At 54.5% G+C, this 27,977-nt stretch overlaps 1 protein-coding gene and 1 long non-coding RNA gene across 2 annotated transcripts in view; one reads left to right on the forward strand and one right to left on the reverse strand.

Annotated features, from left to right (window-relative positions):
• The first annotated feature begins 277 nt into the window (after positions 1-277).
• LOC148124498 (uncharacterized) lies at positions 278-6,276 on the forward strand. The gene is made up of 2 exons (XR_015739727.1): positions 278-721; positions 3,632-6,276. It is a non-coding gene; the product is annotated as an uncharacterized LOC148124498 (long non-coding RNA).
• The window catches only part of VAV2 (vav guanine nucleotide exchange factor 2), a 110,055-nt gene continuing 86,126 nt past the window's right edge, over positions 4,049-27,977 (reverse strand). The window contains 21 exon segments of the mRNA XM_087914299.1: positions 4,049-6,767; positions 7,006-7,160; positions 7,567-7,586; positions 7,588-7,651; positions 9,149-9,272; positions 9,370-9,457; positions 9,976-10,092; positions 11,412-11,464; positions 11,736-11,810; positions 13,067-13,194; positions 14,616-14,631; positions 15,016-15,032; positions 16,281-16,369; positions 17,652-17,753; positions 17,956-18,065; positions 18,560-18,574; positions 19,213-19,345; positions 20,827-20,912; positions 21,486-21,572; positions 21,861-21,929; positions 24,542-24,637. Coding sequence (XP_087770425.1) covers positions 6,720-6,767; positions 7,006-7,160; positions 7,567-7,586; positions 7,588-7,651; positions 9,149-9,272; positions 9,370-9,457; positions 9,976-10,092; positions 11,412-11,464; positions 11,736-11,810; positions 13,067-13,194; positions 14,616-14,631; positions 15,016-15,032; positions 16,281-16,369; positions 17,652-17,753; positions 17,956-18,065; positions 18,560-18,574; positions 19,213-19,345; positions 20,827-20,912; positions 21,486-21,572; positions 21,861-21,929; positions 24,542-24,637 — 1,692 coding nt within the window. The 3' untranslated portion in view covers positions 4,049-6,719.

Below are 27,977 nucleotides of genomic sequence, written 5' to 3' on the forward strand. Positions count from 1 at the left end.
CCAAAAGCACCAAAACCTGGTTCAATGACCGTGGGATTACTGTGCTTGATTGGCCAGCAAACTCGTCTGACCTGAACCCCATAAAGAATCTATGGGGCATTGCCAAGAGAAAGATGAGAGACATGAGACCGAACAATGCAGAAGAGCTGAAGGCTGCTATTGAAGCATCCTGGTCTTCCATAACATCTCAGCAGTGCCACAGGCTGATGGCTTCCATGCCACACCGCACTAAGGCAGTAATTTCTGCAAAAGGGGCCCAAACCAAGTACTGATGCTTATCCTTTTCAGAAGTACGATATTGTATGTACAATCCTTATTTATTGATTGCATGTAATATTCTAATTTTCTGAGATTGTGGATTTGGGGTTTTCATGAGCTGTAAGCCATAATCATCTCAATTATGACAAATCGTGGCTTGAACTATCTTGCTTTGCATGTAATGAGTCTATCTCATATCTCACCTTTTAAGTTGCATTACTGAAATAAATGAATTTTTGCACAATATTCTACTTTTTTGAGTTTCACCTGTATTATGTGCTGACAGCATTTCACTGGTCTACTAGTCATTGTGTCAAAGAATGAAATAAAATTTGTTTGGCATGATCTATGACAAATACATTGTTGGCTTCTGATTATTGCTTTGTTCGCTTCTAGGTATTTGCAGATCAGTTGCTTGATTACCTTTTCCAGGATCTTCCAGATACTGATGTTGGGCTGATTGGTCTGTAATTTCCTGGATTCATTCCCTCCACCCCTTTTGAACTTTTAAACATTATTTTTGACATTACATTTATATTTACTGACAAAGAAATAAAGGGAGACTACTAGTAGAGATCTATTTCAAGCTATTTAGCTCTTGTCAGCTAGGGTTATTCTTCTGGGATTCTGGTTTACTGGGGCTTTTTTTAGCTAAGAAGTTACGAAAAAGTTTAGGCTGGACTGTTTTAGTGTTATTACATTGAGGACATTTGGGTGGGCAAAAGGGTTGCTTATTCCAAGCCTCTCAGGGAGGATGTGGGGACAAAGCAATAATGGATGCTCTTCAATTATTTTAAGCTGCTCTCATTGGGAGATTCATCAGGAGCCAGGATAAGTCTCTCTCTCACTCCCCCGCCCCCGTATGTGTGTGTGTTTGTGTGTGTGTGTGAGAGAGAGAGAGAGAGCAGGAGCCAGGATAAGTCTCTTACTCCCCCCTCCCTCTGTGTGTGTGTGTGTGTGTGTGTGTGTGTGTGTGTGTGAGAGAGAGAGAGAGAGAGAGACAGAGGGAGAACTGTATACTACGTATCATTCCAAAGGAAAGTCATGGAGTTAGAAAGGAAACAAGGTTATCCACCCGATGGGATGTTCTGGGTGCATGACCTGCATCCTGCATGGCCCTCAACGTAGGTGTCCTGCCAAAGGATGCAGCTGGAAGGGAAGCAGCTCCATCTTCCCCACCACCGTGGTTCCATCCCTGGCTTTGGGCTCTACGCTTCCTCCGTAGAATTACACGAAGAAGCTGGCGCTTTGGCGGCGTTTGTGGTTTCCTGGCCAGAAGGGACCCAAACAGATCCGTCTTAGCAAATCCAAATTATACACCCCCTTCTTGCCCAGGCAACCAACGCCGTTTTTGGCTTCATCCCCATGACTGAGTGGTCTGAGCAGGCTTGAACTCAACAGGGACAAGACTGAATAGATGTGGATGTTTGCACACTTCTGAATCTGGAGTGGTCCCATCTTTGATCCGGATTAGGACTATAAGGAATCTCTTCAGATTTTGACAGGTGGGAGGGGGACAGCTCCTGCACAAGCAGCAGGTGGCAAATGATCAGGAATGCCTGCACCCAGTTGCACCTACAGCTAGGTTAGAAAGCCTTTTAGATGGTCACACGTTTTGGTCACCTTGGCATTTGGACTGTCACAATATGCCCTTCACGGGGCTTCCCTTGAAGGCAATCTGAGCATTGCAGCTAGTCCAGAATGCAGCAGCCTGGACAGTTATGGGATGCCCAGAGGTCGCCATGCATTGAGCTGGACTGGTAGCCCTTTTAGCTTGTGGGCACAATTCACAACATGGTCCAGCCCTTTCACTGCATGGGCCGGAAGGACCATCCAGCTCACAGCTTCCATCTGCTGCATCCAATTTGACAGCATCACCAGCGTATTCTGGGCCCAACCAATCAAAGTGTGTCATCTGTCACAGCACCTGCCCTCTGGACCAACGTTCTCCAAGATAGCTGTGCTCCAAGCTGGCCCTATTTAAATAAGCCTTAAAACCTGGCTGTATCCACCAGCCAAAGTGCAGTGGCACCTATTTGGGTGATTTGACCTTATATAAGTTTGTTGCATTTTTTTTCTTCTGATCCTGTCATAATTATTCTTTTAATTCTGCTTTTTAATTGTTGCATTTTGTTAAGCCACCCAGAATAGTAACAGTGGGGCAAATAAGTAAATAGCTATTCAGTAAAAATTGGGGATGAAAGACTACAGAAGGCATACAGAGAAAAAGATACTTCTGCAGAATGCTGGAGGCCAGAAGGAACAATTGAAACTAAAAGAAGGGAAGAAAATACTGAGAAATTAGATGGAAAATTTTCCAAAAATGATTTTCTAAGCGAGTGGAAAAGGATAAATAGAACTCCAGTGGAGGGAACAGAATTATCGATTTGGGATGAAAGTGAAGTAAGAGAACTTTGCCTGGGGATGGTTGTGGCCGGCCCAGGGATTGGATTGCAGAAGACAGAGAAACGGTGACGCTGCAGGGTAAATGCTGGCCAGGCGCAGAGATCAGATCTGGCTCTTCGGCAGCTGAGTGAGGAATGTCTGCTGCAAGACAGTCTCTGTGCTGATTTGGAGGAAGAAAAAAAGCCAAGTCATCAGACGTTTGCATGGATATGGGCTAAAAAGGCTGCTGCCAAAAGGAATATAAAGAGCAATGGAAGCAAGGCGTAGAGTAAAATAAAAGCTGAGTTGGTAATAAGGTTGTCTTCAGTGTATTGCTGAAGAAATGAGAGGAATTGGTCAGGCCAGCGTGTCTGCATTGCTGCAGCCAATCTTAAAGAGAGTTGCGTTGCAGGTCGGAAATTAAAGTACTGCAGACCAAGTTGGTTACGCTAGAATAGCAAAACGAAGAAAGCCATTATTAGCTTAGCTCCGAACTGCAGCGAAAAGTCAATGAATCTTTGCACTTTAAGGCTTATAAAGATGGGAAATTGGTGAAGATAATGTAAGAAAAAAAAAGATACTTCCAAAAAGTATGTGGTCTTGCAAAAGATAGGGGAGAAGGTGTGAGTGTGTACTTCTGCTCACTTGGTTACATGGAAATGAAAGCCGGATTTGTCCAGAGAAACATCCAAGTATTCAAAGGGGCTTTTTCAAGAGGCAAATGGACTTTCTGTTTTGTCTTTGAAGACGTTTCACTTCTCATCCAAGAAGCTTCTTCAGCTCTGACTAGGACTCCTGCCATAATTGAAGAAGCTTCTTAGATGAGAAGAGAAACCTCTTCAAAGACAAAAACATAAAATCCAGTTGCCTCTTGAAAAAGCATCTTTGGGACAACCAGGACCTGGATGGCTGAGAATCTCCATAGACATACACGTATTCATTTAAAACATACCATTTTTAATCAACATTTAATGTTTTATCTTTGCAGCTGGTTCATTGCAAAGCTGCCTCCAACTGCAGCAGAACACAAGTATTTGGAGGTGGACCAATAGATGGAGAGACTTCACTGGCAGCAGGTCACCTGGGGAAACTTGAAAGAAAGATTGTGGACCATGGTCAAAATCTATCTCTCTGGTCTCTAGGAGTCAAAATGACTTAATGGCACAAAATCAAAAATAGGTAAGATGTCTGTTGTGCTCGGATGTCAGATGGCCCAGGAAACCATGTAAAAGGAGGGGAAATTCTCAATGAAGCAAAATTGTTTGCTAGAGGAAATAAGAGATTTCTCTAAGTGTTGAGAATTAAGAATCTAAATATATTAGCCGTTTTTCATGCATTCCTTCCTGGCCTCAATTTAGGAGAGTGCAAAAAAGAAAGTAAAAAGAGAGACCAATACATCAGAGAATGTTGTCCATATTAATTTTCCATTATTATATTTCTTTTTAAAAACATTTTTGCAAAATCAAAATATATGTACAATATTTTGCCCTTTTAATAAAAAAATCTTTTTTCTTATTCACAAATAGGAGAGTGGCTGGGGAGAGTAATTCATTACAAACCAAGCACCTCCTGCGGGGTGGAAAGAAATGTTACATCCGCAAACAAAAAACAGCCTTCCTTTTTTTTTTCAATCAAGAAGTATTTTGATTTATCTTCAGAAGGACCATCTTGTGTCAAGGTGTATGGCAAGGTGTATTTTGAGAAGAAACGCCTCTTTTCAGTCTTCCTCTTGCCCCACCTCGTTTTCCAAACGTACAGATGGACTTCTGTAAGGGCTGAACTTCTGCACGTGCTCAGACAAGTGGCGTCTGCAACAGAGGCAGCCCCACAGCACTTCTCCCCAACAACAACCCTGCGCAGGTGGCCTCGTCTCCCGGGGCGCGCTCAGCCAGGAGTGGGCTCCAGCTCCGGCCTCCCGGTCCTGGCCCAGCCCTTCCCTCGCCTAGTTCACAGAAGACGCAAACCTGCCTGGTGGAGACTGGGTGGCTGGCTTTCTTTCGCTTGCCCTTTTCCACGGAGGGGGCCACCGCCTCCTACTGATCCTCCCCCACTTCCCCCCACTGCATCCACTCCAGATGCTTCAAGCCTGGCCTTCTCCTGGTGGCCTCTGCCCCATCTGCAGCCCAGGAGAGAGCCTGCCTCCAAGAGGGGAAAGGGGCCAGTTAGGAAGAGGCTGCATGTGCCTCCCTTCTAGCACCGGGTGTGCTGCAGTGGGTCCTCTCTGGTGCCTTCATGCCTCTTTCTAGCCCTCTCTTGGCTTCGGGAGGAACTGGGGGGCGGTCCAGGAGATGCAAGCAGCATATTCCTCTGCTCTGGTTCTGCAAAGCATCTCTGGGTCCCAGCTCAGAGCTGCAGAACTCCGGGCAAGGCCTAGAGAGCAGCAAAGAGAACACAAACAGTCCCTCTTCGGCCATCTAGTGGCCACTGGGGTTTTCGCAAGCCAGACCGACTGACTCCTCGTTCCTTTCTCCTACCTACGTACCCCACACCCCATCTAAGCGGGAAGGGCAGCTGAGCTCCCTCCTCCCTCGGGGCGATTTGCTTGGTGACCCAACGGGTTCTAGCTAGGGATCCCACCCAGCTGCTACTGATCAACTTCGTTGAGCTCTCTCTCTGTCTCTCTCTCTCTCTCTGTCTGTGTGTCTTTCTGCCTCTCTACCACATGAAAAGGGAAACGCCTGAAAGATCCCTCTGCTCCCTGACCCAGGGCCAGCCCCATTTCCGGAGGGGCAGCCATGTCAGGGAATGTTTGCTTTGCTAGGCTGCCTGCCATGGGTGAAAGGACAGAAGCAGCCGAGAGGATTTTAAAGTCTGAGGCGGATTTCAGGCAAACCTCAAATGGAGGCAAATCTGGAGGCATGTTCCGGGGCCCCGAGGGGCCTCACCCCCCCTCCCCTCTCCCCCCCCCCCCCCCCCCCCCCCCCCCCCCCCTGGCCCCCCCCCCCAAGCCGAGGAAGGTTAAGTGGCCCGCTCAAGAGAGCCTTGAGCATGGCCTTCATCTCCCCAAAGTCCCAAAGGCAGAGAGATTCCGCCTTTGCAGCAGCTCCCCAGGTGTTTTGGGGGTGGGGAGCCGAATGCTGGAGAGATCCCTGCAGGGGATCTGTGTGCATCTGTGGCAGCCGTGGGGACGGCGCCTGTTCTACCGGACCCTAATCCTCTTTGGCCGCCTCTTGGATGGGAACTGTTTTGCCAGCAGGATGAGCAATAAGGCAAAGGCTTCCTGAGGAGCGCAGAGGGCAGCAGCAGGAGCCAGCAGGCCCTGAGGAGGCCAAGCGATGCCCGGCCAAGCTGGTTGTGCGACTGGCCGAAGCTCCTGGAGGCCTCAGGGTCCGTTCTGGCAGCCGGCTCAGACAGGTTCCCAGCACTGATGGAGGAAAGACCCACAAGCCAGAGGGAGAGGCAGCCGTGGGGTGCAGCCCACGTCTCTCTCGTGCTTCCTTCTCTCCAGCCAGATGTTTGCATTGCAGTCCCAAATTCAAGGCAGGCTCAGGAAGAATCCCAGCAATTCTGGGGATGCTCACTTGGTAACCGGATGGATTCTCTCCTCAACCACCAAGGGGCCCACTCACATTGAGGGCCGCTTCAGTTGGCCCACGGCCGCAGTGGACACCAGGACTTGCAGAAACTCCCCCCACCCCCAAAAAACCCTAAGCCAAGGGCACTCCTTGCAGCATCCTCCCAAATCCTAGAGAAGCATCTCTTCTAGTATCCCACCCAATTATCAGACACCACCAAGCCCATCCTCCACACCTCAGAAGGCTTTTGTAGTGCCGCTGCTTCTGGCCAGGCCATCGGTCCAGCCTGCCTTCCCCAGAGGCTCCGTGGTTTTCTGCAAAGGCCGTTTGGCTCTTCCGTGCCAGGAAATCAGAAGGAGAGGAGCAGCCGTGCCTTGCCCATGCGCTCACGTGCCCCCAGCCCCACTGCTGCACATGCCCCTCATGCACTCACGCCCACGGGCTGGGGAGTGGGCCTTAGGGGCTCTCTCCTCGGTGCTGGAAGAACAGTCCAGTTTCCCTCGGAGGCCCAGAGACGGCCGGGGCTGCCCTTGGAGACAGTAGCTCCTGCCAGTCTGGGCATCACTGCACCCCCTCCTCCTCCACGTAGGTCGAAGGGAACCAGCCAATCTGCAAGAAAGCAGGAGGGAGCCTAAGGACGGAGGGGAAGCCCAGGCGGGGCAGGGACCGGGCCAGGCCTGGGGGTGGGTGGGGGGGCTTTTGTGACCGAGTGGGCTTGAGAGAGCAGGGGCCGGCACTGGCCTTGTGCTCATCTGCCTGTATCGCTGCTCCCTGGCTGGACGCCCCCTCCCCGATTCGGAAAGGGAAGTGGCAAGAGGGGGCCCCTCCCCCCCCGGAGGCTACTTACTCGGCCGTTGGCCTCCCCCTTCCACCAGCCTTGGTCCCCGCCGATCCGGCTGTAGATCTTCACCACGTCCCCTTCCTGCAGGGAGAGCTCCCGCATGTCCCGGGCAGCAAAGTTGTACCTGGCCACTGCAGTCCCGATGGCCCGAGGGGTGAAGACTGGCGGGAGGGAGACACGAAGGAAGAAGAGTGAAGGGGCTTCCCGCGGCCTCTGGCCCGTCCAGCTCCCGAGACGACAGGCGAGAGCCACGTCAGCAGGTTTCTGGTTGTTTCTTTTTCTTTCTGGCTAAAATGTGGTGGTGGTCCGAGTTCTCCCTGGGCCCCTCTGTAGCCTTTCTCAGCTGTTGTTAAGCTGCCCTGCCAAGGCTGGACTAGAAGCTGGGGCTGACCTGCCAGCTGTGGGCAGAGGATCAACCCGTCCTTTCTTAGGTGACCAGCAGGTGCCACTGTCCTTCAGCGCCTCTGCATGCATATATATAGATATATTTATTATATAAATGTATTTTATTATATCGAGAGAGGGGGGGGGGGGGAGAGAGAGAGAGAGAGAGAGAGCTATATCTACCTGACCAAAAAGGAGTGGAGGGATTCTGAAGTGAAGTGGTGGCCCTGAGGACTGAGAAAGGAAAAATTGTAGGAAGCGCAGGCAGCTGCAGAAGAGAAGTCAGAGGGAAATGGAGGCAGCAGGAGAAAGGGGGGAAGGGGGGGAGACAGTATTAAAGGGGGACGTTTACGAAACAGGGGAGAAATCAGCAAGGCAGGGGGGAAAGCCCACCCAGCCCACCCGGCTCTGCACACTTTGGCCTGGCAGGGAGGTGGCGGTGGCTGACCGGCCTCTCCACCCCGCCTGCCTCCCCGGAGGGAGACCCTGCTGCAGGCCGATGTTCACAGAGGAAGCCAGGGGCTCTCCTGCCTGGAGGGGGTTGAGCACGACAGCGGCCTGGGAAGGACACACCGGTCCTCCTCCGTGGGGCCAGGGGGGGGCTCTCTCCAAAGGAGCAGGCCCAGCAGACTCGGCTCCTGGGGAGGATTTCGCTTAAAGCACCAAAGGGCAGGTGCTCTCAGATGCGGCTGCCCAGCAACTGGACTGTGGAGCGCGGCTGGGAGCAAGTGGGCAGCCTCCAAAAGGACCACTGAGGGCGTGTGGAAGCCCACCCCGCTTGCCCAGGGAGCCCAGATGCAGGACCAGCCTCAGCCACAGGCTTCCTCCTCCTCCTCCTCCTCCAAATGAGTTTTGGGGATAAAGCCAGAATCACACAGGAAGGACCTCCGGGGCAATCTCGTCCGGAGCCATAAAATAATCAGGATGGAGCTTCCTGGTTCATTGGGCCAAGCAGAGGCCGTTGGTCCCCTGCTTGTCCAGACACTCAGACCAGCCCCTTCCTCACTCACCCCTCAGCCATTGGAGGGGGGGGGGGCGCCTTTGTGATCAGCTGGGGAGCTTGCACCAATTCGGTTCTTTCATGAGAGAGCCCGGCGGAGGGCAGGGAAGTCCTGCTTTTTCCTGGGGTGGGGGCGGTTTGACTTTCTCCCCATTAAGGCTGAGGGGGGTGGCAAAAACCCGCCCCCTTCCGAAGGGACCCCAGCGTCCTTTACATAAACTCAAGTTCAGGCATTAAAATTGTTTCGTTTCAGCCTCAGGAGAGTTTTAGAATTTCTTGGGGCATTTCTGTGATTGTAAGCAGCTCAAGATGCTGCAGGGAGGAACGCGGAGGGGCTTGCACATAAGAGAAGAGATTTTTTTGGGGGGAGGATCCTCTTTCCCAGCCCTTCCTGTTGAAGTGTACGTGTGGAAAGCTGGAGGTCTGTTGCAAACGCCTCCCTCCAACCCACTGATGGAAAAGCAGCCACGGACCACCCCCCCGGTTAAATTGGGCCCCTGGCTCTGCTGGGCTGAGCCACTCGGGTGGCTGCTCCGGGTGGAAAGCCATGGGGCGCTGGGTCTTGAAAGGCTGGGGTGTGTGCCCCACCCCCCTAGCGGGAGTCTTTCCCCTGCTGGGCTTCTCTGCCGCCGGCCAGACCTGCAGGCCAAGGGGAAAGCAGCCCGCTGGTGGGGGCTGGGCCTTCAAGGGGCGGCCTGGGGATGCCAGCCATGCAGCAGCGGGGGGGGGGCTCCTTTTGCAGCTCTCCACGGAGACAGTCCTTACCTGGGGATCGAGCCAAGGTTCTTGAGGCTGAGCGTTCCCGGGATTTGTAGGGATACTTTAACGTTGTGTCCAGCTGTTTGAAGCTCTCCTTCAGTGAATGGGCTTGATAGTACTCCACCAATTCCTGCAGAAGACGGGTCAAGGCCCGTGAGCCCCTTGGAGCCCCCGGGAAGTCCAGGCCCAAGACCAGCCTGTCGTTGCCTCCCCAAATACCAACCTACCAAGAGGCTTTCAAACTTCTTGGCTTCTGTGATGTGGATCCAGTTATCTTTTTCAACCACTTTAATGTGCTTGACCTCGTCATTGAACCTGCACGGGAGAGGGCAGAGGTTCCAGAAGACCATGGCAGGGGGGTTTCCCACCCAAAAGACCCCCCCTCCATATATGCCCCATGGAAGAGGCTGGCAGAGCTGAGCTTAAGCCAAAGATCCCATCTGGGGTGGGTGCCCCCTATGTGCTGAAATGCTGGAATTGAAAACTTGCTCCACTGGGGGGGGGACAGGGGGGGGACAAGCAGACTCCCCATTGGGGGCTTGAGATGTGAACGTGGCCTCCCAGGGAGGACCCCGGTGCAGACTAATTGGGGACCGATTACTGGAAGCAGAAAAGTTCTCTTTGGCGAACCCTAAAAACAAGAACTCTCCTTCATCAAGCAGAAAGGAAAGAGGTTTGCAAGGCCAGTTGAAAAGGGCCTGGCTGACTCCCTGGAATAGGAAGATGGGGAGGGGTCTGGAAGCTAGTTGGGGTCTGTGTGAACCCATCTCCTTTGGAAAAGACCCTGCGTGCCCCTCGGGGGTACGAGAGGCTGCCCTTCGCGAGCCACTGACTTGATGCTGATGGCAAAACGCTCGGCTTCTGCTGGCCTCTCCCGGATCAGGTAGGTCCCGCTGGCGTGCTGCTTCAGGAGGTTGTCCGTCTGCTGCCGCTCCATGTTGCCTGCAAACCTAAGACCCACCCTCTGGGTTAGGAGAGATTCCCCCCCAGATCCCCCAGGCGGCCCTCTGATATTGGGAGGCTGGTCTCATGCCAGAATCCCCCGGGAACCCTCGGCCGCCTTCCCCTTCGCGGCTCCTGCAGCTCCAATAGTCTCCTCAGCCCCCCGTCCTTCTCTGGCTGCCCTCAACCTGCAATCGTGCACCTCTACAAATCTACAGATGAACAGAGTTGGAAGGGACCTTGTAGGTCATCTAGTCCAGCCCCCTGCTCAAGCAGGAGACCCCACACCATTTCTGACCAATGGCAGTCCGGTTCTTGAAAGTTTCCAGGGATGAAGCTCCCAAACGTTCTGTTCCACTGGTAGTCCTCACTGTCAGGAAATTCCTCCATATTCTGAATCTCTCCTGGATCAGTTTCCATGCATTATTCCTTGTCTGGCCTTTGGGGGCCTTCCTCCTCTCTGGGACAGCCCCTCAAATCCTGGACCTTGGGGGTCAATGAGGCCCCCTCCTGTGGCTCCAGGTTGTGGCTTCAAGCAACACCTCCCAAAAGTGGTTCAACCCAAAACTGAAGTGGAGGCCACTTCTCACCTACCCCACTGCAATAATTCTTCCTCCCTCCCCCGTTTGGCTGAAGAGAGAACAGCACCCCAAAAGCCACAAGAGGGTCTGACCCAAAGGAAGCCTTCCCAGCATCCTTTCTGAGGGACGAAGCTCTTTGTCCATTCTGAGCAAGACTTGGGGGGGGGGAAAGTCTTACAGCAAAGGGTCCCCAACTCTTGGGCCGTGGGTGGGGTCTGCAACTGGGCAGCCGAAATGTCCAGCGAGTGAGGGGCAGGTGGACATGCACACCGCTTGTGCAAATGGAGCTGTGCATGCATGCTTGCTGGCTGCTCCTGTGAAACCATCTCCCGCAACCCCAGTCCGCAAAGCTGGACACCCCGGGGAACTCTGTCCTACAGGACACAGGGGGCTGTTCTATTTCCCAGGTGCTTTTTCCTCCTTTTCACAGGTGCCACTGGGAAAGTCTTAGAAAACCAAGAAAGGCCTCCAGAAATACAGCTCTCCGAAGCTTGGGCAGCTCTTCCAAGGCACACCTGTCAGCGGTTCCCTTGGAGGGCCTCCCAATTTACCCTCCCTCACATCCTGAGTGCTGGTTCTTTCGAAGGGCGATGCTGAAGAGGGAGCCCGCTTGCATCCAGCAGGCAAGAAACTGTCCCCTGCATCCCAGCCACTTTGTATTCCCCCCACCCACCCCAGTCTCCTCACCGATGAGAAGATTCCAGATTAAGGGGAGGGGCCCAGCCAATCCCACCCACCCAACTCACCAGGGGTACGTGGAGTAGTCCATCTCTCGGGAAGGAGGGCGGCTGCTGGGAGGCTGCAGCAGGGAACAAAGTGGCGATCTGGAGTGGGGGGGGGTTCTAATGCATTCTTCCCAAGGGCATCCCATGCGGGGGGGGGGAGGGGCGGTCTCAGCTGTGAGCAGTGGAGCAGAAGACCCCCAGGGCCAGGAGCAGGGAATCATCCGCCCTCAAACAAAAAAGGGGTCAGCCACTGAATGCAGCAGCCATCAGTCTGGGGACTCAGCCATGGGGGGTGGGGCAGGGGCGCATGGCCTTGATCGTGGCTCCTGCCTCCAGGACTCTTACCCGCGCGTCCACTGGGCAAGGCTTGACCAACGAGCTGGGGAAATAGCCAGATTTCTTGGACACGATGAGCCTCCCCTGGAAGAAAGAGAAGAGTCCCTCACACAAGGGCCCTGTTGTGGCCTGTCAGCCCCCATCCCCTCCAGCAGCTGAATCGGAGGAGGAGGAGGGGGAGGAGGGGTCAGCATCAAGGTAACCCAGAGAGCTCCGAGGGGGAAGAGGGAATGGAGCTATCAGAGAGAGAGAGGTGGAGCCTGGGCTGTCTATCAGCCCTCAACTAGAGAATAAACAGCCGCCAGGTCTGGAGGGTGGCGGATGAGGATGAGGAGGAACCGCTGGGTCCAGTGCCTGAAGTGCAGATGCACAGAAGGCAGAGGAGAGGAGAGCAGTGGAAATCTATGGGCCGGTCCTTGGGCCGGAAGAGCCACCACTACCAGCAAAGCGCTCCCACTAGCTCTGGGGATCAAAGGCGGGGGGGCGGAGATGAATAGGCGTGCCAGACAACTATTCATCTCCCAGCCAGACAGACTTGTTAGCTTGTTGTGTGTGTGAGAGAGAGACTTTTTGCGAGGGCTTCTGGCCCTCTTAATAAAGGGAACAATTAGGTAACTACAGAGGGTTTGTCATGTTTTGGGAGCCAGGTCAGAACTGGCCCATCCTGCCATGTGGGGCGGAAACCCCAGCAGGGGCATAAAAGAAGCAGCAACATCATGGACTCCCTTTGTCCTCCGCGAGTGTAGGTTTGTTTCTTCTCTCCCACATGAGGAGGCTTTCACTCTCTCAAGGATTCACACGACAGCCATAACACAAGTCAACAAGACGCAATGATGCCGTCTCTATAATGTTGAACGTGTTAATGCAATGGGCTGACTCAGCAAGTGTGCTAAGGGCTGAGTTCCCACAACCGTGATTTGGGTTTGCAACCTGGTTAAGCTACAGCCTGGGGCGTGGAACTCCTTCAGCCAACGGGTCTTGCTGGCCTCCTCCCAGAAGCGACCCTGGATGCCGTGGGGAAGGGGCTCAGCCCAGGCTTCCTTCTATTTGGTGCGGCAAACAGGATTAGCTGGACTCGCAAGCCAGGATGCCAGGCTTCCCGAGTTCACCATGGGCGGATGGCAGAGCAGGATCCCAGACTGGCCAAGGGTTCTGAGTCCCAGATCCTGGGGCCATTGAATAAACCCAGCGCCCATCCCAGCCAGCCAGTGTCTCCTCATCCCCCCGCCCCCGTACAGAATTTCAAGATAAAAGCCCGGCAGGCCCAAAGCTGAATTCCGTGGAAGGTTTCGTCAGGGAAGGTTTCGTCCTTCCTGCCCATTCCTGGAGGATCCACTCACCTCCCACCACTGGGAATCCGGTTCCCCTCGGAGCAGCTCAATCACTTCGCCCATTTGAAAAGTTAACACAGGTTTCCCTGGTGGAGCCGGGTTGCCATGGTAATTCTGGAGGGCCACCATTTTAGGGCCTAGAAAGGAAGGCAGAAACCTTTGCAGGGGCCTGGGTGGATCTCTCGGCCAAGGCGGTGGCAACCTGGGGGAGCCTTAAGATCCCTTCCAACTCTGTTGTTCTGCTCAGAGGGGCTTCCGACTTCCGGGCCCCTCGACGCCCCCCTGCAGGAGGTGCCCAGGGCAAAAGGCGGGCCCACCTTGCCCTGAGCTGCCGATTTCTGGGCAGGGGCCACGGGGAAGGGGCAGAGTGCAGGCCTTCAGCTCCCCAAGAATCCGCCTGGGGATCCAGCTCTTCCTGAACAAGTGCTCAAGAGCGTCCACTGTCACTTTTTGGCTCTTTGAACAAAAAGGTTGCTTAAAGGAGAGCTTCCACCTGGGAGCAGCTGCCGCCCCCCTGCGCTTGGAGTAGACTTAACTAAAGACTTTTTTTTTGGGGGGGGGAAAGCTCAGGTGGGCCAACTGGCAAATTGCTGGCTGCAGAAGGTGCACAATGAACTTGATTTTTTTAATTTAACGTCTGCTCTCCCTTACCGTTTTTCTAGGCAGCTTATTAAAATAATGAAATAATGTAAGGTGGAAGAGGTCAGCCAACCACAGGATTTGGAAGGGGGGCGGGTGGGTGGGCGGTTGGCTTCATCTGCCGCACTAGTCCCTACCGCCCTTACAGGGACGTCTCACGCCACCAGCACAAACCTTCAAAGGGACAAACTGCTTTTTGATTTAAGGGGCACATTTTCTACAGGCAAGTGGGGGGGATGAGGTGGAGCTCTCTCCTCATAATCAGGAGGCTGTGAGTTCGATCCTAGGCAGAGGCAGATATTTCTCTCTCTGGGCACGATGAGAATGTATCTGCTGAACAAAACTCTGTACTGGCAACAGGAAGGGCATCCGGCCAGTCAACACTCATCTCCATTCAGTTGCCCAGACTCCACCCCACAAGGGATCATGAAAAGAGGAGGAGGAGGATTTTCCAACAGGCAAGTAAGAGCTGCTGTCCTTCTGAAGTCTTTCCCTGGGGTGCATCCGGCTGGGTAGCAGTGCCAGCATGCCAAGGGAGAGGCATCTGCACGGCCCTGGCAGGCCTACCTTTGCCTGCCACAGAAAGTAGCGGCTTGCTTACCCGCCCCTTTCCCCATCCTGCCTTCTGCACTGTGATGCCCAGGCACCTGCTCTGCTTCTCCCTGTTTACTGCTTGGCGGGGAGCAGCCGGTCGACATGCCTGTGAGGAGATATCCAGGCCCCCAGGTGGCCCCCGGGGCAGCTGCAACCACGCGGGCATCTCTGCCTACCATATTTCGCAATCACCCTGGTTCTGACCGAAACTTTTCTACTATTAAACCCAGATTTTGTTCTTAAGCGCCAACCAGGAAGCTGCCTGGCTACAGTCTTGGAGTAGGAAGAGGAGGAGGAAGAAGAGGAGGAAGAGGAGGAGGCTTACCTAGATTCAGCGATTCCTGTTCAGAAATAAAAAGACAGATGTTTCAGTCTCCTGGAGCCTTTTTGTCCACACTACAATATATTCTTGCTCTTAGAACGGACCCCCACCCGCCCAAGGCCCCCCCCCCGCCAGCAAAGGCCTTGCAGAGATGCAACAGTTTGGATTCTGAGCTGCAACACACACACACACACACACACACACACACACACACACACACACACACACCGGCATTCAAATCGGGGAAGAAAAGGGTTGGTCTCAGGACCAACCAAGACCTCAGCCTCCCTCTAAGGAAAGCGGGGGAGGGGCCTGGGTGAAAGGTGACCCCGGTGTCTTCGCCTGGCACTTTGCTCCCCGTGTCCCTCCCCAGAGAAGAAGGAAGAAAATCCACATTTCTTACCTGCTCAGCAGGAGAACCTAGAAGGCAACGATAAAAAGTGGCAGGTTAATGGAGAAGCCACCTAAGAGGAGCAGCTCCGCTGGTGAGTTTGTGCGTGCAGATCTCAAGAGCACCTGGATCCCCCCTGCTCATTTCTTGCTATTCCAAATTCTTTCCCCTTCCTCGCCTCTTGTCCCACCTTCAATGATTAGACCGTCCTTCCAGTTACAAAGATGTTTGTTAAATGATGGAGGTGTTACAGGAGGGCAAAACGTATTTTTCAAAACAATTTATGACATGCAACATTCTCCAACCAGCTGCAGAAGGGACGTGTCTCCACAGCTGCTCTGCCCTTCTGGGACAGGTGAGAGGCTGACGAGGACCCCCAATAAGGAAGGTGTCTGGGGGTGGGGGCTCAGCTCTTCTATCTGCCCCCGAGAAAGAAGCCCACGGAGACAAGTTCTCGGGATGCAGCAGCCCCGCGCGAGATGCAGGGCACCAGGCTCAACAGGCAACCATTGGAGCAAATAGCAATAGCAATAGATTTATATATCGCTTTACAGCCCCTCTCTAAGCGGTTTACAGAATCAGTCTCTTGCCCCCAACAATCTGGGTCCTCATTTTACCCATGGAAGGCTGAGTCAACCTTGAGCCAGTCAGGATCAAACTCCTGACAGTGAACAGAATTAGGCTGCAATATTGCATTCCAACACTGTGACACCACTGCCCACCCACCCACCCTTCCTTCCTTCCTTCCTTCCATCCATCCATCCATCCATCCATCCTTCCTTCATCTGCCTCCCACCCGCCTCCCCTCCCTTCTCACTTAGCAATAACACTTATATACCACTTCACAGTGCTTTCCAGCCCCCCCTAAGCGGTTTACAGAGTCAGCCTTTTGCCCCCAACAATCTGGCTCCTCATTTTACCCACCTGGGAAGGACGGAAGGCTGAGTCAACCTTGAGCCTGGGGAGATCTGAACTGCCAAATTGCTGGCAGTCGGCAGTCAGCAGAAGTAGCCTGCAGTACTGCACTCTGACCACTGCGCCACCGCGGCTCATGAACCACCCCTTTTATCGCAGGGAAGCGTGTGCTGGAGAGCACCACTCCCAGCCTGTCCCCATGGAAGGCCCACCCGACTTTCCTGGGGCAGTGGAGTGGTCAGCCCAGGCTCTCTGCTTCACCTGGGGACACCAGGACAACAGCCCTGCCCTGTTTCCTGGGCTAGAGGGCAGTTCAGCAAGATATGATGGGGAGGAGGCCGCCGTATGCGTGGATCACTTACTGAATTTACAGGGTGGGATGACCTCCAGGCACTCCTTGTGGGCGCCCGCCTTGCACTTCAGGCACTGGTAGCCTTGGTAGAAGGTTCCCCTGTGGAAAGAGAGGCTGCTAGCCCAGCATGCCTGCCTAGAGCTGAACCCTGGGGGGGGCACCCTCCGTCCAGCAGGTTGCACCCCCGGGGAGCCCCATGGAGCAGGCCCAAGGGAGGCTCCCTGATACCGGAAGGCACCCTTCCTCAGATGCAGGGAAGCCCCCCCAGCCCCCCCCCATCGAAGGCAGCCGTGACACTGGGGGCCCAGAACCAAGAAGGAGACACTCCATTCAGGCCAGCCAGGGAAGAAAGCCCTGAGCCGCTGCTGCCACCTCTTGGAACCGCCCTGCTGGGTCACGGCTGACCTCGCCCCAAGCGGCTACCAAACAAAGCCGTTTTCTGGGTTGCTCTGCCCCTCCCCCCCCGTCTGCCTAAGTTCAAATGGCTGGAGGGTGGCCTTCAACCCCACTGGGTGCCAGGTGAGAAGTCACCTGGGGGGTCTGTATCCTGGGGCACTTTGGCTCTGCATGAGGGGCCTTGCCAGTCCCCACACCGGGCTTGGCTATCGCACTCTCACCAGCCCATGAAGGGTCCTGGGCAGAAATACCCCCACTGGGCATTTAGAGGGAGAGGGGCCGAGGGAACGCACTGGGCTGGAGCAGGTGGTTCCCCCAAATCCCTTCCAGCTCTGGGTCATTTAAATAGGCAGGCAGACCTTGATGAATGCCGGTTAATCAAAGTTACAACGGCAGTGAAAAAAGCCGGACAGGACTGGTCCTCAAACTTTCAACGGCCACATTTCCCCCCCAACCCTCCTGCTGCCCCCCAGCTGGTCCTTGCCTGCATCCCCTGCCCTGGGCTTAGCATGCTGGCCATGCATGGGGAGACACCCTGGGAACAGGCTGGTGACATCAGAGTGCGGAGAGCCCCCCTCGAACCCGAGCGCGTGGGAGGCCCACCCGATGTCTGGGGTGAAGGGGAGAATCCAGGCAGAAACTCTCCGCTTGGCACTGAAAACCACTTCCGTGGCAGCCCCCACAGGCGTGGCTCTTGGAAGGTGGCAGAGCTGTGGCCATCATGGACCCTGACCAGCAATCCAGGGTGCTTTGCATTCGGGGAGCTGCTGGTGGGGCCCCGGAAGAGGTGGGCTCCAAAGCAGGTGCCGTTTGCCATAGGGCAGCCCTGCTTCGGTGTGCCTAGAAGCCCCAGAGCTGCATGGCTGCATGGCTGCCTGTGGCACTGCGGCGGCCTGTGGCCTTTTCGTAATCCTGCCGCTTTCCAGCAAAATGAGCAGCACCATCGGAGGAGTCTGTGGGTGCCTGGAGAAGGAAGAACACTCACCTTAGAAACATCTTGCAGGCTTTGCAGTTGGTGGTCTTGTCAAAGGTGAACATCTGGAACTGGTGGTTGTTCGCCGTGGCTTTCTCGGGCTTGATGTTGGATCTGGGCAGAGAAAAAGAGCCCCGCTCAGTTCAGGTCGTGTGAAGAGGGGCCCCTTTCAGGCTCAGGGCCAGGCCACACGGCCCAACTTAGTCCTGCCCACGCATCCCCGGTGCCAACGCCTGGGTCAGACTGCCAGCCGGAGCCGGCCATGCCTGCCGGCTTCTTGACCATTCAGCCTTTCGGCCCGGGCCCGGACACTCACATGGCCATTTCGAACTGCTCCATCCACTTCCGTTTCATCTCTTCCGTCTTGCAAAAGAACTGGAACCCTTGCTTGCCTTGAAGGTGAGTGAGGTAGAAGCCGTAAGACCACTGTGGGGAAAGGGAGAGGGAGAGGGTGGAGCCCGGCGCAGAGGCAGGAGAAACCCAAGGCCGGTGCAGGCCAGGGAGGGCCGGGGTGTGGAAGCCATTGCCCCACCCTTGGGTGGCCGAGGCACAGCACCCGAGGCATCCAGCTTGGCCGGCTGCCCTCCGTTCCGGGCCACAAGGACTGGGAATTCGGGGCTGGCTCTGGGAGGGCAGACGCAGAGGCTGGCAGGGTGCGTCTCCCTTCTCTTTGCCAGCAGCATGAAAGAGGCCGCCAGGAGCCCAGGAGGAGGCTGCCTCGCCCTCTCTGCTCCACTCGCCCTTGTCAGGCAGGCCCACCTCACAGGGCTGCTTGTAAGCCTTCCTGCACTAACTGCAGCCCCCCCCCCCCCATGCAGCCCCCTGGACGATGCCCATTCAGCCTCATCCAGGATTATTACAGCAGCAGCAGCAGCAGCAGCAAAAGGCAAAGAGAGTCGGAATCGGTAGAGACAGCTCACCATTTTCCCATGCGACTGAGAAGCAAAAAGGAAGCGAAGGGGAGACACAGTTGGTTACCACAAGCTCCAAATCCCACCTGTTCAGACTCTAAAACAAGGGGCACCCTTCCTCCCCATCCCCACAGCCCCCGTGTGGGCCAGAGGTTCAGGGAGTGAGTGGGAGGGCCCTCTTTCTGGGTCTGCACCTCCAGAGCGTGCGGGGCGGGGGTTCCACCCACTAAGCCCCCCTAGAAAAACAGGGGTTCCTTCATGCAGAGGCAAAAAGGGGGGGCTGCGTTTCCTGAGCCCCCCGTCGTCCATCCACACGTCGCTCCAAGCAGCTACTCTCCACGTGGGAACCCTTGTTGGCAGCTGACCGGAAAAGAGGTTTCTCCTTGTGGCGAATGGGCACGAGGCGGGCCTTTGCCAAAGGACACAGGCACCCCGGCAACCCCCCTCCTCCCCCCCCCCAGTGATGGAACTGTGATTTCTCTAAAGGGCCCACGCAGCAGGACACCCCCTGCCCCCTGGGGAAGTCAACGGCCTCCAGCCCCTGGGCAGCCTGAGCACCCCAGTCCTTTTGGGGCGCCAAATGTGCTTCTGGTGGCTAGAGCTCCCCCTCCTGGCCACGAAGGGAAGGGAGAAGAAGAGGGGGAGGGGAGGGCGGCGCCCACCTTCTTGAGGTCCTTGTTGTTGGTGGGGTCATCGGTCATCTTGTAGCAGAGCAGCTCCAGGATGTCTTTCTGCTCGTAGCTGTAGCCTTTCCTTTTGCAGACAATCACCACTTTATCAAACAAAAACAAATACCTGTCCCAGAATCAGAAGAGGAAACCTCAGCAACCACGCCTGCACATTTCCTCTCCCTCAGGCCTTGGGGGAGGGGCTCCCACCCTCTCCCCTCTCTTCCTCGGAGAACCAGGCCAGCCAAAGAGGGGCAGCTGGGGCCTAGATGTCCCAACTGGAGGCCTTGGTCCAGGGGATTGATCCTCTCTGGCCAGTGTGGCCAGGTTCTGGCCCCAAGAAGTTGCAATTGGCTCCCTGGGAGTCCAGACCCCCCCCCCAAAGCCCTCCTCCCCATCTCTTCCTGGGGCCCCTTTAAAAGCCACTTCCACCACCTGCCATGGGGCTCAGGGCAGGGCCGGGAATGCCCGCGGGCCTTGGCACATGGCTGGTGCCAAGGGCAGCCGTCACGGGGAGTCCAGGAAGTGCCAGCCTTTTGCCTTAGTCCAGCTTTTGGGGGGGGGGCAGAGAGATGAGCCAAGGCCAGGCTCTTCCCTGTTAATGCAGGGAGGGGAGGCAGAGGGTCCGTCTCCTCAAGCCCCCAACTTGAACCCACTTCCAGGAGGAGGGCAGTCGCTGAAGGGGCCGACAGGTGGGCTCCTCCTCTGGCAGATAAGGACAGCCCTGCGGAGGCTCCCTTGCCTTGCTCCCTAGCAGGGAAAGGGGGTCCTGGGGAAGGAGAGGACAGGAGGGCCTGGCACAAGGGGAGCTGGACCCTCCCCACTCTGGGTGCTGGAACCCAGGGGGCAAGTGCACACAAAAGTGGAATCTGCATCTGCCAGGACTGGGGAGGGGAAGGGAGGAAGGGAGGGAGGGAGGAGAAAGAGAAGGAAAAAAGATGAGAAAGAGGGGAAGGAGAGAGGGAAGGAGAGAGGAGGAAGGAGGGAAGGGAGAAAGGGAGGGAGGGAGGAGGAGGAAGGAAGGAAGGAAGAAGGAAGGAAGGGGAAGGAAGGAAGAAGGAGAGAAAAGAAGGAAGGAAGAAAAGGAGGGAGGGAGGAGGGAGGGAGGGGAAGGAGAAGGAAGGAAGGAAGGAAGGAAGGAAGGAAGAAGGAAGGGAAGGAAGGAGAGGGAAGGAAGGAAGGAAGAAGAAGGAAGAAGGAAGGAAGGGAGAAGGAAGGAAGGAAGGAAGGAAGGAAGGAAGGAAGGAAGGAAAGGAGGAAGGAAGGAAGGGAGGAAGGAAGGAGGAGGGAAGGAGAGAAGGAAGGAAGGAAGGAAGGAAGGAAGGAAGGAAGGAAGGGAGGGAAGGAAGGAGGGAGGGAGAGAGGAAGGAAGGGAGGAAGGAAGGAGAAGGAAGGAAGGAGGAAGGAAAGGAAGGATGCCTTCATACATGATGCTAACCCTCCCTGGTTTGCTGAATGGGCTGCCATGGGCGGGGGTCCTGCCTCTGGAAGGCAACCCGCTCAACCCAGCGTGTCCTGGGAACTCAGCCACCCGCACCAGTGTGGCCCTCAGGGGTCTCTGCTCAGCCAGGGGCCCCAGAGGCGGCTTTTCCTGCTTGGCTGACTCACCGATCCTGCTTCGTGTGGTTGATGATGGACCGGACCTTCAGCTCCCCGTCGATCTTTGGCCGCCCGTACTCTTCCAGCTTCACCGGCTGTGGGAAAAGGGGACACAGGTTAAAAGGGCCACATCCCCACTAACCCCGAAGGCTCCAAAGTGGCCCCTCAGCTGCCAGAGGGGGGAAACTGGGCACTTTGGGGGTTAGATGGCAGTGAAGCCCCTTCCTGGGTGGGATCCAGGTCTGGGGACCTGTGAGCAGGCAAACTAACATCTGGGCGAGACCAGAGGGAGGGTTGGTGTCCCCTTTCCTCTTGGGTGTTCCCCCGAGGCATCCTCCCATGCCCACCTGTCTTGAGCCCAGCGATCCCTTTTGGCCTGCCAGGGTCTCAGGCATCAAAGCCCTCGCTCAAAAGCTGTGACCCTCCCTCAATGGGGCAGCGCTAGGCCCCTTGTTGCACAGCCCAGAGCGGAGCCTGCTCCGGTTGGCACCGTCGGTGCCCTTCGGCTGGCTAAGGTGGTTTGCAATCGCCACAGCAGCCATTACGGGAGGCCCAATCTCTTGACCGAGGAGCCACCGGGACGGCCAGAACCACCGGGGCTTCCGGAGTGGACAGGGGACGGGGGGCTCTCTTGTCACTCAGAGCCCACGCGGCTCCTTTGCCCTTACCAGGTTTTCGATGGAGCTCTGGAATTCGCTTATTTTCTTCAAGGTTTCTTTGTCCCGTTTGACTTCATTGATGAACATGGCCAAGTCCTGAAAGGCGAAGAAGCGGGCCAGTCAGTGGCATCGCAAGCCGAAAGCGCCAGGCAAGGATCCGCTCCGAGAGCAGAAAGACAGGTCTGCTTCTGGGCTCAGCCTACTTGGCCGGACAGCATCAGGGCGCCTGTGCCATCCCCCCCGCCCCCCCGAGGGGTCAGAAGCAGAGCACAGCCAAGCCAGGCTGAGCAAAGCTGGGGTGAAGGGCGGGGCTTGGGGAGCAGTCCTTTCTCTGAGACCAGGCCATGTGCCCCCACCCCCCAAAGACCTTCCACGGGACCCCACCTGCATGGCCTCCAATGCTTCCTTCAGCTGCTGCTTCTCTGGCCGGTCGGACGAGTGGCTGAGCAGCTCCTAGAAGACAAACCATCATCCTGGGTTACTGTATGCCTGGCTGCTTCCTGCTCCACCTCGCCATACGAGGGGTTCAAGGCCACTGGAGGAGGTGGCAGGAGAGGCTCTGCCAAGAAACAAGGGATGGAGCCGTCTATGGAGTCCTCAGCCACCCAGGTCAGGGTTGTCCCAAAAGGGGCTTTTTCTAACTGGCAACTGGGCTTCCTTGTTTTTCTTTCAAGACGTTTCGCTTCTCGTCCAAGAAAAAGTGGGGAATGGAAGGATTTATATTCCTTGCGGACAGCTGGTCATTTGCATCCTTTTTAGAGAGTCACTGAGGTCACCTGGAGGTTTATCTGTGTTGTCAGGGTCACCTGAGTGGTGCAACAGAGGGGGAGGGATATGCCATCATCTATCTCCAGTCTACAACAGTTCCAAGAAGGCTCCACACCCATTTGCTCCACTCAGGTGACCCTCAGGACACAGATAAACCTCCAAGCTGCCTCAACGACCCTCTCAAAGGATTCAAATGACCAGCTGTCTGCAAGGAGTATAAATCCTTCCATTCCCCACCATCCAGTCAGAGCTGAGGAAGCTTCTTGGATGAGAAGTGAAACGTCTTCACAGAAAAAACAGGAAGTCAAGTTGCCTCTTGAAAAAAGCACCTTTGGGGCAAGGGTTGGAGTTGCTTGTCCCAAGAATAATGGCTGGCAGGCGGGGGCGGCGGGGGGGGGGGGACACAACCCATGCAGAATCAGATGATTTGGTCTAAGCTTGAACAAACATGCCAGAATTAATCAAGGTTTGTGAGAATAACTGCATTATTAATTTCTGGGTGGAACCAAAAGCCTTTGCACAGGGGAGAATCCTGGGCAAGGGGGCACAAGCAGAGGCAGAGGCGGCCCACGCTGAAGTTGTCTGAAAGACTCCCTGGTCAGCTGGGCACACCTGCCCCTTGGCCTGAGGTGCAGCTCTCCCCGCACCCGATGCAGAGCCTCCGGATCTCATCTGGGCTCCAGGAGGCACATGGGCAGCCTGGGCCTGGCTCTTGGTTCTACCAACCCAACTGGAGTCGGCATTGAGGAGAAGTCCCAATCTGTTATGTTGTAGGAGCCAAAACCAGATCATGCCAGACAAACATGAGTGCATTCTTTGACAAAATGACGAAGTGACCAGCAGAACGATGTCTACATAATTTACTTGGACTTCAGTGAGGCGTTTGACAAAGCAGACCGCAGCCTACTTCTTGGCAAGGTCTAAAACTGTGGGATAGACAGCATCAACACCAGATGGATTCTTAACTGGTAGACCAACGGCACTCGGCATGTACTCCTTAATGGAGCTACATCTATCTACATGGAGAGAAGGAAGCAGTGGGGTTCCCAAGGTTCTGCCTTAGGCCCAATACTCTTGATATTGATCTTCATAAATGAAAGGGAAGCCATCAAATCTGCAGATGACACCAAGCTGGCAGGAATCGCCAACACTCCAGAAGATAAAGGCTCAAAATACAGAGGGATCTTGACAGATTTGAACACTGGGCCCTACCCAACAAAATATGTTTCAGTGGTGAGGAATGTTAAGGTTTTAACACAGGTACAGAACCCAGCTCAACAATAGTAGCTCTGAGGGCAATCTAGGTGTCCTGGTGGATACCTAGTTCGGCATGAGCCAGCAGCTGCTGCAGCTCCCATTTTCCAAAGCATCTGAAGGCAGGACAAGGAGCAACAGGTGGCAACTCATCAAATAGAGATCCAATCGAGAACTTCCTGACATTAAGAACAATCAACCAGTGGAATCGCTTCCCGAAGTTGTGGCTGCTCAATCGCTGGAGGTTTTTAAGCAAAGACTGGAGTGCCATTTGTGAGTGGTGCGGTGGCCTAGAAGTGGAGCTCTCGCCTCCAGGGCTGGGATCCAACCGGGGTAACTACCGGTTCGGTAATGCGCTGCGTGCACGTGTGTATCGTCATCAGCTAGCTGCCTGGACGGCTGAGCAGCATTGCGCGCGGGTGCACAGTGGTTGAAAAAGCATTTTTTCCTGCTTTTTCAACCACAGCTGTGTCGCGCAAAGGAAACAGAGGTCAGGTAAGAGCCCAGACTGGTGGGTGGGCCAAAACAGCAGCAGGCTTAAAACCGGTTCTATGTATGCTTTCTGTTTGCTGCTTTTCAGAGCAACCGGTTCTACAGAAGTGTACGGAACTGGTAGAATCCCACCTCTGCTCGCCTCTCAATCAGAAGGCTGTGAGTTCGATCCTAGGTAGAGATCCAGATTCCTGTAGATCTGGGCACAATGAGAATATATCTGCTGAACAAAACTCCGTATTGGTGACAGGAAGGGCATCAGGCCATTAAACGCTCTGCTAGCTCCATTCAGTTGCCCAGACTCCACCCCAATGCAAGGGATTATGGGGTCATTAAAGGATGATGATGATTGAAGAGCTATTTGTCTGGAATGGTATAAGGTCTCCTGCTCGAGCGGGGGTGGTGGGGGTGGGGGTGGACTAGAAGACCTCCAAGACCCCTTCCAGTTCTGTAATCCTGACCTGGGATGCTCTGACTGACTGAAGCCCACCTGCCCACTCCAGAAATGTGTCTGTGTTTTCCATCCCTCTGGAAGGTGGGAAAGGACTCACTTTGAGCAGGAGGTGATACTTCAGGACTCTCTGCATCGGCACCACCAGCAGATCTTGGAGCTTGAACTTCCCCTCCTGGACCTTCAGGGTACATTCCTTGAAAGGAGAGCAACAAAGGAGAGACCTGAAGCCCACCCTTGTCTCTGACCCCACCCCCATCTCCAATGTCCGCCTGGACCAGGGGTGTCCAACTCAAGGCCTGGGGCTGGATCCGGTCCGCAGGGTGCTTAGATCCGGCCCATGTAGCCACCCTGGAAGCAGCGAAGGGTCAGCCTGTGGGGCCTCTGACAATGGAAACGGAGCTCGTGGGGGGCATGCAAGGCCCTCCAGGGCTCCGTTTTTGGCCACGACAGCTGCGCACTCCGTTTTCGCTGGCACAGGGCTGCCGGAGGCAGGAAAACGGAGTGTCAAGATGTCTCGGCTAGCGGTCAGGATTCCGGCAGTTACCCCCATTTAAATCATGAGTCTCAAGCCAAACTCCCAAAACTTCAGAAGGATTTATTGGGAGTTAACATGTCCGGCACTGCCTGGGTGTAGCCGACTCTGAGACACATCATTCATTGTCACCCTTGACCCTGGTTTTCCCCTCCATCCCCTGGGTGTATCATCGTTCATATTCTCCAGAGACACCTCCACAGCCCGGAGTCATCAATCAGGCTCTCCAGTTAGATATTTGTGCGGCAGAAACTTCAGTCACCTAGAAACTATCTTTGAAAGCATTTATGGAATGCACTTTTGGTTTGCAAGCTGCCGCACTGCTCTCCCCTCCCTTTCTGTTGGCAACTCTAAAAAGACCATAGAAATATTTTATGAGTTGGCATGGAGCCTCAACGAGTGACTTCGAGCTAGCCATGCCCACTCTTGCCAAGCCCCCGACCACCCCCACACCACCCCGGCCCCCTGAGATCAAGCACAACCCTGATGTGGCCCTCAATGAAATCGAGTTTGACACCCCTGGAACAGCAACCCTCTCTAGCGGTTGAGGACAGACTGTCCAAGGCCAAGCGGCCCATGTGGCTCTCCTGCCCCAGGACCCACCTGACTGCAGCAGTGAGGGTCACCCTGGGCAGAAAGATCTCACCTGTGCTCCCCCCAGACCTGCGCTGTCTGCCTGCTTGGATGCCACAACCCCTGACCCCCGGGTCCCACCCAGCCCCTGGCAGGCCACAGCTCCTAAGAAATGGACTGGCTTTTCCCCTTTCTTTGCCTTTGGCTGAGTTTCAAAACTACATTTTGCTGAACACCATATGAGAAAAGATATAAACAGAAAAGGCGGGGAAAAAAACCCAAGGAGGATAAAGCAGTAGAAAAAAATAGAATCGGCTGAATAAAGGAGGGGTTTTAAAAGATTTGAAGTATCCTTGGATTTTCGATATTTCATTAAGTAATTGCAGATATTCTTTTATATGCATATATTTTTATACTGCCTATTTAAAAAAACCCTAAAATGCCTCTTTGATTCTAGGCAGAATACAAATGTGAGGAGCAGCAGATTGTACAACTTGAATTGCTAAATGAAATTAAAACTGTGATAAATTCTCTCCATGCAATCAGAAGTCTGTTCTAATTTAAAGTCCTAATGAACTAAACCACGAAGGCTTTCGGTAGAAAGAAGCCCAAATTTGGGACAAATCCAGATTGTATCCGAATTGCAGGCTTTGAAATGCAATTCAATTCTGGGCCAGATTTATCTGGGACCACGTCCGGCTGGTGTCCACTCCTGGTTTGGGCTACCGAAGAACAAGGAGCCCCTTCTTGCAGCATGACGTCCGTGGTGCTCGGCGAGCAGGCTGTGGCCTGCAAATCATCAGAGCGCATCCACTGTGGGAAGCAACAAGCATGAGAGAAGCTTGGGAGCCGTGGCAAAAGGAGTTGGCTCATATCAAGCAGATGCTTCCCCTCATCCCCCAGTCTAAGCCAGGAAGGAGAGTCCTGTGGAAGGAGCAACGTATGATGAGCAGGATTTATTCAGCGCTGGTCAGAGCAGATCTTTGACACGAGATCAGGGGTGTCAAACTCAAGGCCTGTGGGCCGGATCCCACCTGTGGCCCACGGGCCAGCCTGGAAATAACAAAGGACCAGTCCACGAGGGGTCCCCCCTGCCCCGTTTTGGCTAGCAGGGTGCTGCTGCAAGAGGCGTCCGTCCTGTCTCCCCCGCCCCCAACCGGCCTGCGGAGAAGAACTACAATGCTGACCCAGCCCTCTGCACTAGGCGGTCAAGGAAAGGTGGAAATGGGATGAACCAGGAGCAGCTGGGATCAGTCCCGCCTCCTGCCAGCCAAACGGCTCTCGTCCCCACAGCTCTCCCCGCGAGATCCTCGGTATCCTGACCGCCCCTGAAATACACCCCAGAAATGCTTCTCTGTCCCTTTGCCATTTCTGCTGTGGGTCGGGAAACGCAGCGCTTGGGAACTTAAGAGAGACACTTGTGTCATTTAGACAGAACCCCTCTTCTGACACTGGGAACGAAACATCTTCGGTAGACAGTAGTCGCAGGATTCTACCACAAATGTTTTTGATAAGACTTGATACCTTTCTTGACGCGGCACCAAGCAAGATGCCCAAAATTACCTCCAGAAAAGAGGCAGACTTAATCAACTGGTTCGCATTAAATTGTATTTGCCTGACAGCGCCCCCTCGTGGGTATTTGGAATTCCAAAGAAACAAATCCAAGTTCTTTTAAACCCCCTGTCGGAGTGCGCAGGGTGTGTCTATGTGGGACAACCCAGCAGCAAATAGAAGCAAACAGGGGTTTGTATTTAAATAGTGGTTTTATCTGCAAAGAATATATACATATACGTACTTTAGTCAAACCTCAAACAAACAGCAATGAGCAATTGCAGCAATGAAGCACGCACGGAGAGAGATACACACCACAACTGGGCCTCTTCTTATTACAAGCTCTTAAAGTGGTATCAGCCCCCAAACCTTGCTGACTCATTCCCAGCATTGCATTATCGCAGCTGCTGGTCAGCTCTTACATCGTGACCCTGACACCTTCCCAAAAGGAGAGCGGCAGAGAAGGCAAAGCAGCAGCAGGTCCCCGTAATCCCCCAAGAGAACCTGGATGAGGGATCTGACCTGTGACACTTGGAAGACCAAGAAGAGGCTGAGGGTGGGTGGGCCTAAGTGTGACTATAATATGCTCAAGGGAGGTTGCTGTGGATAACGGAACACCATGCGGATGTGAAGGATGCAGAGCCTGGCCAATGTGTTGGTCTGTTGATTACTACCAGTAGAATGCGGCAAAAGTGATTTCTTTCTGGCCAACGATAAAGCCAAAAGGGTGGGCTTGTTTTCACAATTTAAGGTTTGATCTGAACATGAGATAAATTAAATGGCAGGTTGCAGTGGAAATTTGTCAGAGACAGAGACGATTTTCAAGCCGGAAGACCAACGAGCGAGTGAGGATGGTTGCCCCAGCCTGGTCTGCCCC

This window comes from Pseudonaja textilis, chromosome 17 (assembly GCF_049901715.1).
Source record: "Pseudonaja textilis isolate UNSWEBS1 chromosome 17, rPseTex1.2, whole genome shotgun sequence".
Classification (NCBI taxonomy): domain Eukaryota; kingdom Metazoa; phylum Chordata; class Lepidosauria; order Squamata; family Elapidae; genus Pseudonaja; species Pseudonaja textilis.